At 44.6% G+C, this 20,696-nt stretch overlaps 1 protein-coding gene and 1 long non-coding RNA gene across 2 annotated transcripts in view; one reads left to right on the plus strand and one right to left on the minus strand.

The window, feature by feature from the left end:
- Positions 1–20,696, plus strand: part of nsg2 (neuronal vesicle trafficking associated 2) — a 36,034-nt gene continuing 15,338 nt past the window's right edge. The window contains exons 1-2 of the mRNA XM_076102508.1: positions 1–555; positions 16,653–16,763. Of these exons, the coding sequence (XP_075958623.1) occupies positions 427–555; positions 16,653–16,763 (240 nt within the window). The 5' untranslated portion in view covers positions 1–426. The remainder of the gene's footprint in view (positions 556–16,652; positions 16,764–20,696) is intronic.
- On the minus strand, positions 4,354–5,429 carry LOC142960229 (uncharacterized). Its single transcript, XR_012956298.1, has 2 exons — positions 4,779–5,429; positions 4,354–4,681 (listed from the first exon to the last, which is right to left on the minus strand). It is a non-coding gene; the product is annotated as an uncharacterized LOC142960229 (long non-coding RNA).

Genomic DNA, 20,696 nt, shown 5'->3' on the forward strand with positions numbered 1-20,696 from the left:
GATACAGTGTAGTTGTTGTTTTTTTGTGATGGGGAAAGGTTGAGAAGATGTTTTTTGCTGAGTTTTTCCCCTTTTTGTTTTTTGGTTAATAAGATAGATATATCTATATTGCAAACAAAAATGTGCTTTTTTTGGGAGTATGTTGCTGCTTTTATCATTCAATAAATGATCGCATGCTCCCAATTTGATTTAACCAAAAAAGAAAAAAAATAGTCACGCTATTGTGTTCTTTAAAGCTTATATTAAGTTAAAATTGCAATAGTTGAATCGTCTGTTACACTGGAATATTCTCCATCAAATAGCCTGTGTCTGCCAGGTTTCATTGACCTGAAAGGCTGTTTGGTAAATCCATTCTTTCTCAACACCTCCTCTATTCAGGAACAGTCTTCAGGGAAATAAAGGGGATATATATAAGGGCGGTGAAAGATGGTGAAACTAGGGAGTAATCTTCAAGACAAAGGGGCCAAACCTGTGAGCGTGGAGGACGGCTTTCAGAATGTGCCCCTCATCACTCCACTGGATGTCGGCAGCCTCCAGAGTCAAGCACCTGACAAGGTGAGAGACTACAGCCGGTTAAGTCTTTGTGTGAAACACACACACTAACAAATAAAAAAAAAAAGAAAATAAAAAAAAAAAATATATATATATACCCACACTCATACCCTTTCATTCATTCACAAATGAAGTCATCTCAGCTGTCGCCCAGCTGTGTCCTTTGTTTTCCAGCTGAGATTAGGAGACAGATTTGGTGCCAGACTGACTGTCATTTATCATCTCGACATCCAATAGTAACTGCACCGCAGCTCGTTAATCCAGTTACCATGGTGGCAGCGCAATGTGGAGAGCCTGATGGGTGCTTCTATGAGGTTGTGACAGAGTGCTGCATTGATTGCACATTATAAAAATGAATGGAATTAGACAATATAGAAGCTTCATATTGCATCAATTGTTCAATTGTGTGACAGTGTTTGTCTTGTTTCAAGACCACAGTTACAGTGTGATGATTGCCTTTTGCAGCGGTATGAATCCATATTTCTACCCTGAGCTACTGATCAATTACTGATTGTAGAGCTGCAAGATGACATTATTTATAATAGAATCATTGCACAAGTTATTTAACTCAAAAGGATTATCAATATACAACTTTATTGAAACCAATACACTCTTCCTGATAGGAGTCTATTAGGACAATCAATTCAGTTTTAAACAGGAATTAGATACTTTGTATTTATGCCATAAAATCCATGTCCAAACCTCTATGCCACCTTGCATTTACCCTCACAATTAGCCTTTAGTTGTACTTCGTTAACGGTCAGCATTGTGTATTACCTGTGGTTTCACAAGTACTCAAGTACTCCTTCATGACCGCATAGGAACAAGAGTACTGCGATGACTTAACATTTGACATTTAGGAACGTAACATGAAGTGGAGACTAACTTTTAGGAAACCATTACATCCTTCACGGTGACATCATCCTACAAGGATGCATAAACCAAACCATACAATAGTTCTAAAACGATTAGCCGGAAATTAGCCAGGAGGAGATTGGGTGGTTGAATAGCCTTAGATCCTAGCTGGGTCAGCTTTGCTTCCATCTCGGCTCTCCTCATCTTGACTCAGTGGTTGGTCTGGTCGGGTGGTCGTCTCAATGCCCCCCCCTCCACGAATGAATCCAATCCCCATGCTTCCTTCTCCGATACTGATTTGTGCATTCTGTCATATGCCATATGTGCTCCAGTAGTGAAGTCGAAATAACCTAAATTAAGACAAAAATGTAGCAAAATTCATGGAAGCTGCTGTCCGCAGCATGTACATGCTTATTCGGACAATACAAGTTGTTAAAGACTCCCATTCAGGCTCTGGAAAATGAGATTGCCATTTTTTATATTGCTTTCTTATATTCCATAGACAACAATTGCCTCACGAAAACATATTTTAGGAATTCGTTTGAGTTTGAGCCCTACATCAGATTTTTTTTAATAATAAGTCTTACCCCTCTGCCCATCTTATCATTATAAACGAGAGAGAGAGAGAAAGGCTTTCTTTCCTAAATAAAAAACTAAAATAATCAATTTGTGGGGCCTTTAAAATACAGCAAACTTGAGAGGGCAAAAGCCTTTTATAGCATTGTGTCCAAGGTACAAGAACTATGGACCAAAATGACCTGCTGCCTGGCCTTTAAAAGCATGACAATGTATCTATTTTTTGTTCAATCTCTTCAAGTGGTTTTATCATTGAAAATTCTCAGAAACTCCCAAAAATGGACGTCCATTTATGCTGCTGCAGACAGAAACCCACAGCTCAGCCTGAACCCTCACTGTGTGTCTGCTGAGGGAGGCACAGTCTCTTTCCATTTTATTTTCCTGTTAACTGACTTGTCATTCACTGCACACACACAGCAGAACACACAGGCATGCTTGCCTTCTAGTGTATGTGTAGTACCGTTCAGGCATGTGAGCACGTGTGTGCGTGAGTGACAAGTCGTTTCTGTCAGCATCCAACAGTTCCAACATGACATTCTTAGAGCTGTCAGACATTTTACACTGATTAAATCAGTCCCACTAGACTTGAGAACATCACAACGTACTGTAGCCGAAGCTACCATCATGAAACACGCACACACACACACACACACACACACACACACACACACATACATACATACATACATTGCCATGTCAAGTGTATTTTACTGATTTCCTGATCAGGTAGAGCGACAGAGAAAATACGCTGGGTGGAGTGTTTGCTCCTGCGACACACCAGCGAGTAATTGTTGTTGACATATGAAAGGAAAAGAGGTCAGAGAAGAAGGCTTGCTGTTTTCTTGATCAGTGAATTTTTACATGCCTCGAGAGACGCGGGCACAAAGATTGGGGTTGCTTGTTGCTTCTGGATACACTTCGCTGACAGCTGATACCAGAGTTTGTATGCTGCTCACTTGCTAACAGAAATACCAAGATGGTTTAAGTTATCTGCACTTTCAGACATTAAGCGAAAAATGTTTTTCTCATTTTTAAAAATCATACTGCAAATGCAGATGGGTGCACTCGTTTTTTTCGTGGGACTGTGTGGGAGTCGTAAAGGTCAATTTGCAGTTAAATCTTTGAATTTGTCTCCAGCTCTAGATATGAGAGTTTGTCTTCCTGACAAGTGATGCATGAAAGCAACAGAGGCCAAGTGAAATATTAATAAATCTGTAATTAGACATCAGAGCGTGGGAGGTGTCGATGATGGTTATCACAGTTCATTTAATGAGAATTCTGCACCCTGTACTTCATCCTATACTGTGTATGTTTGTGATCACACTCTTCTGTGCTTTTAGAATACCACATGGAATTATTGTTGTCCTTTTGAGGCCAGTTTTCAGTATCAGTAGTCCTCACACTTGCATCAACTGATTTCTTTTCGCCAATTGGTGGAAAGAAGTTGTTGACACAACATTGACATATCGTATTTGAAGTTAAACCTGTTGGCAAACAACGTAGGGCTATAACAATAAAGGGTTTGAGAGTTTCAAAATCAATTAGATAATGATACTGGCATATTCATTTTCTTAACACATTTTACAGTTGAAAAATATACTAGCTACTCACTACTTGCTGGTGGACAAACCATAGAAGTTCGGTATGTCAATTGCTTGTCATTTGTTATTGACATACACGCCAATACGATATATCAGCAATGAACTAATACCAGCCCATATATTGGCCTTTCTTATTTGTTGGTAGGGCTCTAATTTACTCGACCAGCAGATAGAGAGCAACATTTTCATGTACTTAGCAAATGTACATCAGATGAGAATGAGCGAAATTCAGGGGAATTGGGTGTGCGCATTGGGTGTGCGCATGGCCTCCAGTACATTACATCCACTATCAACGCACAAGTAGTACAGTATTTATGATAGGCTACTATTCTTTCCTGTAGACTTTGTTTTTGAAAATGCCTCAACACAGCTCCTTATTACAGTCTTCGTCTCAAACACGGCCATTATAGATAAAAGTTGTGATTGGCCCAGCACATCTCAGGCTGCTGGAAATCTTGTTGAGGGGGACCGGACACATAAACAATACAGTTGTGGGCCGGTCAGCTAAACAATGAGCTGAAACCATAAAGCTCCATAAAGCCGAGGGGAGCTTGAGATTCAGCTGATAACTGTCTCTGTAGGTTTATATTTACGAGTGACCCCTTTCACATTGCCACATCATTTTCACATTGTCATACATTGTTTTTTTTATGTCATATTGATTATGGCCACTTTAAAGGAAGATGGCAGTATTGTAGTGTAGCACCCCCCGTTACCACAGAAATCCGATTCAAAACACCGTAAAGGCACGTCCACACAGGAAGCAGTGTTATACAAATATAAATCTTTTATTAATACCAATCTAACTGTGTGAAGCAACCAGTGACAGCTGGTTTAGCGGGCAGGAGGAGTTCACAGACCGTGCACTAAGATCGGCCTCAAACAATTTAAAGCAAAACAAACAAAACAACAAACCAAGGCAGCGTCCCACTAACTAGAAAAGAAATGAAAACAAAAACATAAGTAATCACAAACAACTGCCAATAAACAGAAAACAAACCCAAAAAGATTGTAATTCCACCCACCGAATGTTCAGCAACCCAGCCACCCCCACTTGGATTCCCCCTCAGCTACCATTGGAAGCTGCTCAGGAAGCTCTAAAAACCACACAACATTACATCTTTCTTAATTATACCCAATTTCCCAACATACGACATCCATAAAGAAAAACCCTTCCACTCTAAATATATTTACCCGAGTCAACCTCCCCCGAACACACGCTGTCCCCTCCGTAACGGATGCCTCCCAGACACTGCGCCAACGACGCAACTTCTCATGCGGCGTCACGCTACGTCTATGCTTGTTGTGGGAGAGGAAGTAGTTGGACTCGGCACCCCCGCTTGTGGCGGCGGAGACAGAGCCGAGTCACACACAGCCGCTCGTGACGGCGGAGAGAAAGACAACGGCCGCGAATTGCCAGCAGGTGCATCTTTTCACCTAATCAGGCCCGTGCACCTCATTACTGGTCCGCCGGACCCAATAGTGTCACCCCGTCAGTTTCACTTGGTTACATCCACCCCCCCCTTAATCAATCAGTGTCCCACTGATGGCATATGTCCCCTCCAGATCCCACATCAACCTTCCCCCTTAGATGGCTTACCGCAGACCTCGGCAGCCGGTGCGGGTTAGAATGAACCCCCGCAGTAGCACGCTTGGACCTCCGAAGTGGAGGTAATGGCGAAGGCACAGGTGATGGCAGTGTCCGTGGTGAATGCAGGGCATGTGTACTCTCACCTGCACTCCGTCCCTCCTCGCCCACAGAGGGGGTAGCCCCCGTAGGACGGGGGGGAGACAGCCCTTCTAAACCAACTTCCCTCTCTCTTTCCCCTTCCCCCTTTCCCTTCACAATGCTCCCCTGCGCCCCCGGCCCATCGGCCCAGACCATCGCAAGCATAGAGTCGTCTGAATGGGACTCCACCTCAGGAAGTGAGGACCCAGCAACTCCCCGGTCCCCCGGTTCCTGCCCATCCATCTGTACGCCTGGACCACAAACGCGCAACTCATTTCTATGTAGATTGCGTTGGGGTTTTGAGAAATCAATCGGGACAACAGAATACACAGGCAGGTCACCACCCAGGTCACCACCCAGCTGAGCTATGACTCGGTGAGGGGTGGGAAGCCACACATCCTGAATCTTATGCCTACCTGAAAACTGACGATTCCTTACATACACAAATTGGCCTGGTTGCAAAGGATGATCACCTACAGGCGTGCCTGCATACCTTTTACGAGCTTCCGCTGCCTGCTCCATGTTCTTTCTAGCCCGAGCGTAGGCACAGCCCAACCTCCTCTGATGCTCCTCAACCCACTCATGCACATTACCGTCAAAATCCTCCCTATCCTGTCCCAGCCAGACATCCAGCGGAACCACTGGAGCCCTCCCGAACATGAGAAAATACGGCGAGTAGCCAGTACTCTGATGTTCAGTGGTGTTATAAGCATACACCAGCTCCGGAAGGTACTCAACCCACCTCCTTTTCTGCTCCGGGCGCAGGGTACGCAACAGATCATGTAGAGTCCTATTGAAACGCTCACACTGTCCATTCCCCTGAGCATGATAGGGGGTTGTTCGACTTTTTTTCATCCCATACAACCCACAGAGACACTGGACAACCCCAGCCTCAAAGCATTTCCCCTGGTCAGAGTGCAACCTTGAAGGGACCCCATAGGGCTGAATCCAATATTTCACCAGGGTCTTTGCGACCGTTACTGCACGCTGGTCTTTGGTTGGCACCGCAACCGTAAACTTGGAGAACACATCGGTAAAAACCAAGACATTCTCTCGTCCATCTGACGACGGTTCCAGCACGGTGAAGTCCATTGCAACTACTTCCAGCGGCCTAAAAGCCAACAGACTCCCCAACGCTGCAACCACCCTTGGCTGTGGTGCTTTAGAAACAATACACCGTTCACAAGTCTTACAGAAAGCCTCAATGTCTGCAAACATTCCCGGCCAATAGCACCGACTGCGAACCAACTTGAATGTTCTTTCCACCCCTTGGTGCCCATGGTCAGTGTGCATGCGAGCAAGCACCTCTCGATGTAATACCGCTGGCAACAAAAGCTGCTTAATCTCTCCCTCCTTCTGATCACACAGCCTCCGGTATAGCACACCCCCCAGCTCCACAATCCTTCCCCATTGTCTCAAAAGTCCAATTGTTCTGTCACATTCCTGCAACCTCTCGTCCCTACAAGGTTTCACACCCCTCACCCAGTATGTTCGAAAAGATGATATCACGGAATCTACCTGCTGCAGACTAGCCAAGGCCGACATGTCAAATGAGGGAAAGCTAGACATAGAAGCTTGCTGGGGGCTCGCACTGGTTTCCTGACACAGAGCCGTTCGATGGGGTTTGGACAGAACACTACGTGTGTCCTGAAAACTTTGTGCCACTCCTCCCCCCTCTGTCCCCCTCTGCTCTGCATACTGCCTAGAGAGAGCATCCGCCCCTGCATTCTGGCTACCTGGCCGATACACCAACTGAAAGTCAAACTGAGCAAGTTCAGACACCCATCTCTGTTCTACAGCTCCAAGCTTTGCGGTGTTCAAATGGCTTAGCGGATTGTTATCAGTAAACACTGTAAACTTGTTCCCAATCAGATAATCCTTAAATTTATCCGTAACAGCCCACTTCAACCCCAACAGCTCCAGTTTCATGGCACTATAGTTCTCCATATTCCGCTCCGACGACCGGAGGCCACGACTTGCGTATGCAACCGGCCGTCGCTGTCCCTCCCCCTCCTGCGACAAAACAGCCCCCAACCCTTGATGGCTAGCGTCAATCTCCAGGAAGAATGGCTTGCTAAAATCTGCATACCCCAACACGGGAGCGGAAATTAACTTTTGTTTTAATGTTTCAAAAGCATCTTCACAGGTTGCATCCCACAACTGGCCAAACACGAGGAACGAAGAGGCTTTCCTCCCCCCTTTAGCTGACAGCAGTGTGGACAGAGTGTGGAGGGGGACTGCCAACTTAGCAAAGTTTCTCACAAACCTCCTGTAGAAACTAGCGAAACCCAGGAATGATTTCAACTCTGCCACACTCTGCGGTCGACGCCACTCTGCAACCACCCGAATCTTCTCCGGATCAGTAGCCACTCCAGTAGCTGAAATGACATGTCCCAGGTAAACAACTTCGGACTGAAAGAATGAGCACTTACTCAACTTGACCTTGAGATTAAACTGCCCCAGCCGGGACAACACCAAATCTAGGCGCTCAAGGTGCTGCTCAATGGTAGACGAAAACACCACAATGTCATCCAGATACAGGAGGAGCGACTGGAACCTCTGATCCCCCAAAATTCGTTCCATCAACCGCTGAAAGGTACCTGGCGCATTACAGAGCCCAAACGGCATCCGTGTAAATTCATACAAGCCAAAAGGAGTGCAGAATGCAGTCTTACTGCAATCTTTCTCCGCCACTCCCACTTGATGGTAACCACTCGCCAAATCCAGGGTGGTGAACCACCTTGCCCCGCTCAAAGCATCCAAGGACTCTTCGATACGTGGAAGAGGGAACGCATCTCGCCGTGTTCTCGCATTAAGCTGCCTGTAATCCACACAGAGCCTTAGCGACCCATCCTTCTTCCTCACTATCACCAAGGGGGAGGAGTAGGGACTACTGCTTTCCCTGATAATGCCCTGCTGCAATAGCTGTGCTATATGCGTTTTGACTTCCTCATACTGACTTGGGGGTATACGCCGGTAGCGCTGCCTAACCGGGGCTTCATCCAGAACTGGAATCTCATGCTCTATCACGTTTGTAAACCCCAAATTCATGTCTGACTTTGCGAAGACCCCAGAATGTTTACTCAGGAGCTGCCTCACTTTCCGTACCTGTTCAACAGTCAGCCCTGGAAATTCCTGTGCGGCTACCTCCGGGGGCAGCTGCTGCCGCTCCGCAACCCCACCAGTCTGTTCGCACAAAAAGACTCACTCTTCCTGCGGCCCTACTCGTTCAAAGGCTACAGGGGCAGTACCACCCGACACCACTTCCACTGAATGTATTGAGCAAAGGCAGGTCTGAGATGCAATGTTCGCATCCACATGCCCTACATTCACCACCGGCACCGCAACCTGTCCATTCTCCACTGGAACCACTGCATTGGAAACGAGTAACTCCCCCGGGAGGCTCCCCTCCCCCGCCCCCAATGACTCCACACACACAAATGAGCCTAACAAAGTCTGCCCAGATGGAACTGACACAGGTACAAAACACATGGATCCAGCCGGAACACAGAAAGGTACGGTGGAATAGGCAAAGCCTATAGGTGAAACAGCCTGCTCCTGCTGGCAAACCGAAAACGCCAAACCCCACACTTCATCCGAATCAGACGCCGAATCCTGCTCGGCATCTGATGCCAACTGCTCCATTTCATAAAACCGCTTGATTACGTTCATGCCCAATATGCAAGGAACAGCTATTTTGCGATGTAATGTTGCGGTGTCCGTAGGGTCCCGAACAACCAGAATGCCCCTCCCGTTTGCAACCTTGCCCAAGGCACCGACATCCCTCTCGAAATACCCCAGGTAAGGAATGCCCAACCCATTTGCCGACGACAGGGAAAGCCACTCACAGGTTTTAAGAGTTGGCCTAAAATGCTGCTCAAAAAATGTCTCTGTAATAGTTGACACGTTAGACCCAGTGTCTAGGAGGCATTTAACTTTCACATCACCCAACAAAATTTCCACAGTTGGACATTTGCCGACCAAACATTCATATTCCTCCTTTGGAACTTCAAAGTGTGAGCCCGACTGAACCTCACCTGTAGCTGGACTCATTACCACAGGGGGGGAGAGTTTCCCTGCTGCTCAGCTACATGGGCAAACCTGTCACGGGAGACCTCATGGCGCAAAACCGGAGCTGCCCCTCTGTTTGGAGCCCCTACCCGACACTGTCGCGCCATGTGACCCGCAACCCGACATTTAAAACAGATAGGCTGACCATCAGCGTCAAACCTTGGCTGCTCCCCACGTACCCCCGGCCGGCTAATCCCTAGACCTGACAAATCAGACACTTTCTGTGCCAAATCAAAAATCTGAGCCTGCTGTTTCTTCAGCGTGCTCTCAACCTGGACCTGCTGCTGCTTTAAAGTTTGCAGAATCTCCACCAGCAGTGGGTCAGGTTCGGGGAGAGCAGCCGCAACAACTGTATTGGACTCCACAGCTCCCATCTCACATGAGTTTGTCACCCGCCGACTTTGACCACCCGCTGGTTCCCCATCTTCCCACGTCAATGCCTCCTCGCGTAACGCAAAGAAAGTGATTTTATTATTCTGCCGAATCACCTTCTTTAGCTCTCTACGGAGCGCTAAATCCCGAACGTTCTCTGCAAATTGATCACGTAAAGCAAAGTCACTACACCAGGCCTGCTTGATGTCACAATGATTAATATCATCAATAATAGCCATCAGCCCATGCGAATACTCCCTGACGGATTCCCTTTCTCGCTGCCTCCGGTCGAAAAATAGTTTTTGCAATCTGGTCAGTGAATCAGGCTGTCCATATACTTCCTTCAGAATCTCCAGAATGCGCCTAGGGTCTCTCCTCTCGCTCTGAGACCGATATCGTATCTCCTGTCTGGCTTCCCCTCCCAAATGGTCATAAATGTACATAGCCTTCTCAGCATCCTCAAAATGACGATAACCCAAAACTGCATTTATCTCATCCAACCACTCATAAAACTCAGCACAGGACCCCCCATTAAACACCGGACACTTTTTTTCTTTTGGTACATAAATGACACGCTCTCTACCCCTCGGACCAGCAGCACCATCCCCCACTACCCCTGATGTTTCCTCCGGTTGTAGGGAAGACGGGGCACTGGATGCAACAGGAGACCCATGTTGTTGCAACTGTGCATTCAAGGAGTCATTAATGTCTTTTAAGGCCGACATAGCTGCCTTGTCTGACACCACCCTCTCTTTCAGGGCCTCTAGCTCCTCTCGAAGATATTCCATCTTCACCGTTCGCACCGTCCACGCCAGCTGACGACCCCGGCCGGATTTGATGTTGTCCCGGCTCTTGTAGCTGTGTAGACTTCGTGAGACCCACTGCCTTGGTCTAAAATCTATTGCCGTCGCACCAGTCCTGCCCTTCCAGCACTAGGCCCAACCAAACTGTCACTGCCTAATTTTACCCTACTCACAGCGCCAAACTGTAGCACCCCCCGTTACCACAGAAATCCGATTCAAAACACCGTAAAGGCACGTCCACACAGGAAGCAGTGTTATACAAATATAAATCTTTTATTAATACCAATCTAACTGTGTGAAGCAACCAGTGACAGCTGGTTTAGCGGGCAGGAGGAGTTCACAGACCGTGCACTAAGATCGGCCTCAAACAATTTAAAGCAAAACAAACAAAACAACAAACCAAGGCAACGTCCCACTAACTAGAAAAGAAATGAAAACAAAAACATAAGTAATCACAAACAACTGCCAATAAACAGAAAACAAACCCAAAAAGATTGTAATTCCACCCACCGAATGTTCAGCAACCCAGCCACCCCCACTTGGATTCCCCCTCAGCTACCATTGGAAGCTGCTCAGGAAGCTCTAAAAACCACACAACATTACATCTTTCTTAATTATACCCAATTTCCCAACATACGACATCCATAAAGAAAAACCCTTCCACTCTAAATATATTTACCCGAGTCAACCTCCCCCGAACACACGCTGTCCCCTCCGTAACGGATGCCTCCCAGACACTGCGCCAACGACGCAACTTCTCATGCGGCGTCACGCTACGTCTATGCTTGTTGTGGGAGAGGAAGTAGTTGGACTCGGCACCCCCGCTTGTGGCGGCGGAGACAGAGCCGAGTCACACACAGCCGCTCGTGACGGCGGAGAGAAAGACAACGGCCGCGAATTGCCAGCAGGTGCATCTTTTCACCTAATCAGGCCCGTGCACCTCATTACTGGTCCGCCGGACCCAATAGTGTCACCCCGTCAGTTTCACTTGGTTACAGTAGGAAGCCATACCCTTTGTGTGATTTCTATCTCTAAACCTAATCTCTTTAATCTCACTGAATTTAAGGTTGTTTTTATCACCCGTCCCAGCCAGAAGGAGTTCATTGTTAATCAGCTTTTATCAGCCTTTCAGAATCTGATCTGTGACCAGTTTCATTCTCTCTGTCCTTTAAAGCTAAAGCAAGATTTATTGGGTCATGTGACCTGTCTAGTTCCCTAGATCAGCAGTGCGGTTCTGAGCAGCTTTACAAATACGACCCCAGCTGTTTTCCCCCTGATCCTGCCTGATGATTGCGTGACCTCCCCGACTACAGGGTTACCTACGGAAATTTACAGGGGCAGGGTGCAGTCACAGCAAAGTTCATTCACGTACGGACGCACACAGCGGCTCATAACAATGCTGCTCGGCCGGCCCTGCAGAGGCTGAGGCATTAGAGAGGTATTAGATTTGACTCCATCTGGGCAGGGATGCGTCACAGCCACTGCTGGGTCACCAATATCTTGATTGGATTGCTGGTTTGTAAAAAAACAACAACAACCAGAGGAGGGTGGAGAGACTCAATGAAATGTCAGAAAATAGTGAAAAAATATGCATCAAAATATCCCAGATCCAAGGTGACGTTTTCAAATACTCCAAAACAGAAATAGCTGCAACAGGGACAATCTTTAGTATTTGAAGTAATGGAAAACATTCATGCATATTGTGCTTAGTGGTCATTTATGTATATATTTCATACTCTTGTACTGTACACTGTGTTATCCAACAGTACTGCAGTGCTGCCTGTTAGTTGGATGACCAGTGGTTTTCAGTCCTGCTCCTTAGGACTCTGTGCTCAGCTGGATTATATTCTAGCTGTGTGGATACGGATCGATTTACACCTCTGCAGTTCTCCTCAGTTCTATAAAGCCTTTTAATATCTTTCAGCTCATTTTTTTGGTGTTGCTGACAGCAAAAAAGCTCTGAAAACTCACTCTGTATTTTGAGTTGATGGAGACCAAAAACATAGCTAAAAGGAATATTGTGAATATTTGACTATGTGTTGCTCTGTTGGATTTGTAAATAGGCAGCTAATACGTCTAATTTGTGAAATTAAAAGATTATAATGCGAACAGTGCGAACAGCATCAACAGTTCAAACGGCAACAATGCTGCATGAGCACAGTGCAGAGGGCGGCAATCAGCTAACCCGTAGACAGACACACATCTCCCATTCACATGATGGCTGTTTAATGAAGTACTGGTATCACATTAAGAGTACTGGTATTGGTAGTGATATTGTAATTTTTGAAACAATACCCAGCCCTAAGCATTGGGATTTTGGTTCTTGGAGGACCTTCCGGGAATCACGAATGTCTGTACACATGTCAAAGCAATCCACTCAACACTTATTTAGATGTTTCATCTGACTGCAATCCCCAAAGCCACAGTAAAAAATATTACACTTGACCACTTAAATACACATAAATAAAGTCTCAAGAGAAATTATAAATGAAAAATGAGCCGCTCCCTCTGTGGAATAATTAGTGAGTAAGTTGTAATTACATTTTTTTTTAAATCCTATCATGACTGTTCATGGCTGCATCATTCATTTGGTGTTTTTTTTACATCAAGCTTTGTAAAACAACATATCATTATTTATAAATGTATGGTTTCCCAAGGACTATTTGGAGCTGTCTAATGAGAGAAGGTTGCACTTTGTTAAGTAGATTCCTATCTGCTGCTGAGAGCTAAAGGCCTGTGTAAATGAGGCAATCTTGATTGATAGCCCCGTCATTAGGTAATGTGAAATAAAGGAGTGAGAGGTACAGGTGAGGAGAGAGTAATAAAGCAACATGGAGCGCTGCTGTGTTTGAACCTGTGGGCCCTGAGCATATTATTGTGAAATGAGTCAGAGAAAGAGAAAGTTGAGGCAAAATTGAGACATAAGTTTGTGCTATGATGTCTGGTGTTACTGCACTGAAGGCCACAAGGCTCCAAAGCCCCAGGGGTCCAATCAAATGCAATGTATTCAGTGCACCTACTGCGGCCGTCAACTCTTTAGATAAGGGCTTTCTAGAGCCAACTGACGGCTTTGGTATTCAGATAGTGGAGCCAGTTTGTGAGCACAGCAGTTTCTGGCTTTGTCTCAAAGTGAAGGAGAGCTGCTCAGAGGCAGCGCAATTAGCCACAAGGACACTGAGACATTGTTCTCTTTCTCTTCCTCCACCTCTCCTCTTGACTTGTCATTTGTACACATTCTCTCTCTCTGCCCTATCCTCTTGTGCACATTCATATACAGTGAATGCACAAAACAGTAGGAACACTTTCTCTTTTTAGCAGGTGCAGGGCTGAGGAGAAGGCTGGTAAAAGCGATTATTTTGTTAAATGAAGTCAGTGCTGCAAAAAGATGAGATGATACTAAAGCTGAGACAACAAGTTTTTTTCATGCAAAATCTAAAACAAAACATAATCGTAGTAACAAAGGACTGGCGGAGCAGTGAGGTGAAGCTTTGCTACTGACTGCAGGAGGAGACGCTGCCGGGCGCGGAGCAGTCCTCCTCCCACCGAAGCTCCAACTGCATAACCACTTTAAAGTTCCTTATAGTAACTTACTATAAATATAAAATATTAGAAAAAAGGGGCGACTATGGCTCAGTGGTAGAGCTGGGTCGTCCTTCAATCAGAGGATTGGCGGTGCGATCCCCGGCTCCGCTAGTCCATGTCGATGTGTCCTTGGGCAAGACACTTAACCCCAAATTGCTCCCGTAGCTGTGCCTACGGTGTGTGAATGTTGTAGGAATGATAGGTAGTGGTGGCCCCTGCCATCAGCGTGGCTGTTAAAGCGCTTTGAGTAGTCGGAAGACTAGTAAAGCGCTATACAAGTACAGTCCATTTACCATTTAGAACCAGTACTTTCCAAAGTGTTGAAAAAGTAGAGTTTGTGAGTTTCACCTCGTCTCTTCGCTCTGTGTCCCTCTCATTCCTCCTCTAAACCGGTTTGCTTGAGGAGAGTTATACTGACATTACTGGGGCAGGGTTGTACTGCCCTGCATGGCTCTTTTTATACCATCTAGCTGCCGGCACGAAGCACAGTGTTTCCCCTTTGGACTGAGGGTCTTAAATTCTGGTCACTGGACCTTATTAACATACAGTAGAGCTTGAACAGATGCCTGGCATCGGTGTTGCCTGTAGGATGGTTTCTAGCTGTGTTGGCTGTTGGGTGTAATTTATGTTCTGAAGCTGAGGCTTGATCCTATGCGTCCATGAAATCACTGCTATTACAATATACATTGATACTGTGTACTGACTATACTATTTATAATATTATTAGACTATGAACTTGCATGTAAAACAAACATCTATCTTAGGCTACATCCACACTAATACGTTTTTGTTTAAAACACGAATATCACGTGACTATTCACGTACACTGGGCATGAGGGTGACGGTGTAAACAGGAAGTAGATTGGTTGCTTAATTACAGAAAATACAACAAAGTATTATAGTAGTCTTTAATAATGAAAGGTTGTTGAGAGCTTGATACTTAAGATCTTCTCTAAAATCTTCCTCTATAAACTCAAACAGACACATTTTGTGGAAAGTTTTCGAAGTTTTATTTTTCAAACTTAGTTATAACGCTGCAGGTCTTGCTCTATCGCTCTCTCACACACACATCAAATTCACTACAAATCAGAGTTGACTAGATTAGAGTTGACTAGATTATGTGTCAAATGTGGTCAACACACGTAGGGCTGATACCACCACTGGACACGCCGCTCGCTAATCGCTCCAATAACACCTGCTTCCTCGCATGTCGGCAGTAGTAGAACTATAAAATGCAGAATTTAGCTGCACAACAACTACTTTTAAGTGAAGACGGATAGGTTTGAAAACGTATCCGTTTCCGGTGCTCTAAAACTCCAGTCTAGCGTGGACGCTCTGCGTAAACGTAGCAAAAATATATGCATTTTGAAATGGAAACGTAGTAGTGTAGACATAGCCTTAACCACGAATAAAATGAGTCCTACCACAATGGATTTAAGGCCTGCATTTAAAGTAAAAGAAAACAAGGTAGAATCTTCTGAATAAAATAAAAGTGCCTCTTAGAAAAAGTGCAAACCAAGCTTTGAGCATCCCCTTTTCTCTTTCTTCTTCTTCTTTTTTATGGTGAGCCTGAATCAGTACTTGGTTTTAATAATGTTCATAGAGGAGACAGCTGACTCACAGCTGTAAGTCGATCCAAACGTGGTCAAAGTGTGTAGTGGGTTAGACCAGAGAAAACAGTCTCAGACACATTCTGCAGCCTGAAAGTAGTGGGGTCAATTGCTTCGTGTTTCATGCTGCCATAACTCTCACATCTGTGTTATACTAGTGTTCTCTTACTAACTGTCTAATGAGCTTGTGATATCAATAGGAAAGGATGTCTGTGCCAGATTCAGAGTCAGTTCAATGTTCATGGATAATGGCCATGATTCCGCAACGTTTGAATAAAGAAGGCGGCTGCTCAGATAAAGGCTGCTACCAGGTACAGCCGGGGGAGAAGAGGGGGTTGGTCTATGTAAAGATGTAGGCACAGACCAACCGTTGCTGGGTCAGCCTGGATTTTCCTGCGATCGGCCATTCGCCAGCAGCAGATTGAGTAGTGGAATAGCCTTAGGTCTTAGCTGGTTACAACTCAACTCTCTTCCCTCTCCTCCTGCGGCAGTCCAATCCACTTTCGGGATTTGGCGGAGATTTGGGGTTTGGTCCTGCAGTTCTGGCTGGGTGGGCGGCTTTGCACTGTGATCGCCTCAAGGTCCGCTCCCCACGAATTAGTCAATCCCCACGCTTACTTCTCTCCGATGTTGATGAGTATACTCGGTCATATGCCGTAAGTGCTCCAGTATAAAGACTAAAAGACACCAAAGACAAAAATGTAGCAAAACTCATGGGAATTACCGGCGACAGCATGTACATGCGCCGTCGTTGCCTTTCATTTTTTTGAAAGGTCTGGTGACTTTTTCAAAATGTGAAAACATTTGACAGTTCCCTCCTGCAATAACATCCATACACCTTTCATCACCTTTAGCATACCTGAGTATTTAACTGCTTTGACGGTTTACCTCCCTCCTCCAGGTGGTGGTGAAAACCCGCACTGAGTACCAGACAGAGAAGAAGAGGCTGAAGGTTCCCAAGGTGGAGGAGTTCACCATCAGCTTTACTGACGGGGTGTCTGAGAGACTTAAGGTAAGATGTAATGAGCTCGTCAACTTGTGATGAATGAACTGATAATAATAAATCTGTGTTTTCCGCCATCAGTTGCATTCACTCAGCACTGATATAGGATCGGTGCTTGCTTTCAGTTGATAGCCTGAATTTGGTATCGGGAAGGAAAAAGTTTGGTTGGTGCTTTCTTAAAGAAAACATACTGCACTGGGTCTGTGACTCTAAAGTATAACATTTCCTGTGTGTGGGTTGGAAGTAATACTGAGGAGCAGAATATTTAGTCATCTGACATTTCCCCCCTTGGCTTCCCAAAATGAAATCTGTGTGACCAGGTTTAGAAATAGACCTGCAAATGACTCTGACAAACAAATGGAAGAATTGGTAATGACATGATCATCTCACGCAGGAAAGTAAGCAGTACTTTTACATAAGTAGGATTTTAAAAGGAGCAGAGTACTTCTTCCACCACTATGCTCTTCCCTGGCAAAGAGTACACACTCCAGCGGTGTGTGTGTGAATCACTGAGCTACCGGTCCGAACGCATCTACATCACCCAGGCGCTCTCTGTTCCATTCTTCTGTCGTTAGGGGAGACCAAAGAGAATTCACGTTGTCATGGCAGCAAAGAAAACCTCCCTCCATGGCAACCCTGACTGAGAGCGAGAGAGAGGAGAGAGAAAGTGGTGTGCAACGGTCTAAGTGTGTGTGTGTGTGTGTGTGTGTGTGTGTGTGTGTGTGTGTGTGTGTGTGTGTGTGTGTGTGTGTGTGTGTGTGTGTGTGTGTGTGTGTGTGTGTGTGTGTAAAGTGAGGAGTAGCTCTGCTGAAAAGTCCTTCAAAGCGGAAGAGGACAGAATGAGATTCGGGCACCAAAAGAGGCTGTGACATCCGTCTGGATGAGACAGCATGTTTACATGACACACACACACACACAAACACGCTATATTCACACACTGCTACACTGAAGCCGTGTCAGAGCATACTGTCAAGGTTAAGTAAAAAAAACTATCTCACTTGGGTCACTTTAGCACTCGAAAGCGATGCAATGAGCTCTGTGTTTGGGCATTGGCAGCACAAGCAGGTCAGGACTGTGGCAGAAAATGTTCTCCACTCTTATCGCTGCTCAACCCGTCTGATGTCAAATATAGCTCAACCTGTCTGAAGGACCTCCTCCCCTTTATATGTCTGGCTGACAGTTTCTATGACGATATGATGATTTTATAATGACTTATTCAGAATTATTCAGAATTGCTGGTCACTCACTGACTTTTTGTTGCAAGGATCATAGTGTATTATAATTCCCATTGCTGTTATACATTATAATATTTTTATAATACATTACAATTTACTTTAAGTGGCCATTGTTTGCTTTAAGTAAAGTAAACAAAAATATAATTAAATCTATGTGAGAACAACAGACAAAGCTTTGTACATTTGTTTTACAGATAAGAAATTCAATTGAGTAATGTTTTATGTATACAGGTCTGTTTTTGATTAATATCAAATGTAATACTTGAACAATCAAGGTACTTCACACATTGATTTTACATTGATTTACAATGTTTCCCACAAAGGCCTAATACAACCAGAAATATAGAAGGGATCTCTGACAACTAATTAATGTGTATCATCTGATGGTGTATATTGTCATATCGTCCAACCTTGTACAGTGATTAGCACCGATGAGAAGTCTGCATTTGAAACAAATACTAGAAAGGTGTTCAATGCTTGCATTTGATTGGTTTTTAAAGGCTACATTAGCTGTTAGTGGCATAAGACACCAGAACCTCTGACCAAACTGCCAGATGGGGAGCTGATTGTGGGTAATGTAGGTGCCATGTTTTGTTAAGGAAGAATAAAAAAAAAAGACAGCATCTCTGGTTCTTGTGCATCAATTTTGATATTTCTGCAGTCCATTGTGAGTCTGACAATGTCATACAGTAGGGTTGGAGCGCAATGATAAATCGGTGGAGTATGGATAAACTTGACAGATGTTTTGCAGACTTGTGGATGTGTGACACTTGCCATTGGGGGAAATAAATCAGGACACAGTGTTACAAATGTCCACATTACCATGCAGCAATGCTGAGCTGACTTCTTTGGAAATTGTTGCTTATCAGACTTCTCAAAAATGTTGCAGCAGACTCACCTGTTCTTTCTGGCTTGCCACATTGCATCAGCTTTTGTTAGGCAAAAATGCATCTCAGTCTGTGTGGTTTTGTGCGACGTCGGTTAGTTTTGGGGCGCTCAACTGAACGGCTTGCTTTGACTGACAGAGCTGATTCTGCAGCCACACAGGCAAGTCCACACACACACGCACACACACACACACACACACACACACACACACACACACACACACACACACACATAAAGCATGCTGTGCAGTGCAGAGCAAACATTTCTGGATGAAAAGCTTGCACATCTCTTCTCTCTTCAAAGCTTTGCAGATTGTGTTGATGGATGAAGAGCTCAGAGTGTAAAATGCTCTCTAATCTGCCCTCCCTCACCGCCTCGCTCATGCTTACCACTCTCCATCCTTTCCTCCACTTCTCTTCTCTTCCCTGCTGCTGTTTTCTTTCCTCTCCTCGGATGTTTTGCTTACTCCATTGCTTTTCCCTTTTTGATCTAAAATGCTTGAGATTTTGAAATTTTGTGCAGCTTGTTTTTAATACAAGACAAGTGTTTAGTTGCAGCTTTAAATCCACAGTGACACATATGGCCATGCTAGTGTTGCTGTGAATACAGAGTGATCCTTCTGCAAGGAAAGTAGATGGTAGGAGAGGGTAAAAGGCGGACATGTTGATATCCACAATGCATTATTGCCTGAAGAACAAAGCATCGAGAATATAAAATACAGTTATATTTTGGTGAAAGAAGGGACTTAAAGTAGATTTACTATGATGGATTCTCGCAAGTGCTCCCTCCTCCCTGCTATCCCTCTCTGCCTCTTTCATTCATTCCCTTCTCACTTCATCCCTCTCTATTTCCCAAAGATTCCTCCCTTTGGACCAGGTGTCATTTCTTACTCCTCCCTCATCCCTCCCTCCCACTCTCATTCTGTCCCTCGCTGCCTGCCTTTTAGCCTCCCCTCCCTCTCTTTCTCTGACTTTCTGATTACTCCCAGCAGGCCGGAGATACAAAGTATTCCCCATAGTTGTTTTGTTCCATGAACAAACGGAGAAGGGCACGTTTTCCCCCTCATTAACTATCTGAATTCTGAAATAAAGCCAGGTTTTTAAGCTCTCACTGTATGTCGAGCAAACTGACCTTGGAGAGCTCTCAGTGAGATGGAGTTCAGTCTGTTGACATATATAATGTTTGCAAAACCTCTTTTGTAGCTTGCATCACATAGACAGAAAAAAACAATACTGATAAATTAAAAATAAATGAATGTGCAAGTTAACACATAAAGATGAATGAGCCACTGGTAACAGTTGATTTGAAATATTAGGAAATAATTTACTAATATAGTTATACTTGTCAAATCACATGCTACTTTATTTAATATTTATTATAGTATTAAAAAATATGTATAAAATGTTTTCCTCTTTTCTTTGACTTTGTATTTGTAGTTTCTATTGATAACAATTTAATTGTCTTATATTTACTCTTATATTGGCTCCCAATGTTCTGTTTTTAAGAGTTCATTTTTTAACTGAATGTTTTGGTCAATTCATAGTAACAAGATTTAATCCGGCCCTATCCTAAAAATGATGTCTATATACTGATTTGTTGCAGTGAATACGTTTAAAAATATCTCAAAAACTCAATATTGGTTGGGATCCAATAAGAGAGATTGAATTGAGGATAGAAGAAAGGTGCGCTCTTGTGGCATCAGTGGTTTTGATTTAAATTCAGCTCATGACCTTTGCTGAAAAACATCTACTCTATTTGTCGTCCATCTTTGCCATTAAGCTCAACGGCAGACTTTCTGATACAAAGAAAATGCCATGAA

Source organism: Anarhichas minor, unplaced genomic scaffold (assembly GCF_050575085.1).
Source record: "Anarhichas minor isolate MPS153535 unplaced genomic scaffold, ASM5057508v1 ptg000027l, whole genome shotgun sequence".
Lineage (NCBI taxonomy): Eukaryota > Metazoa > Chordata > Actinopteri > Perciformes > Anarhichadidae > Anarhichas > Anarhichas minor.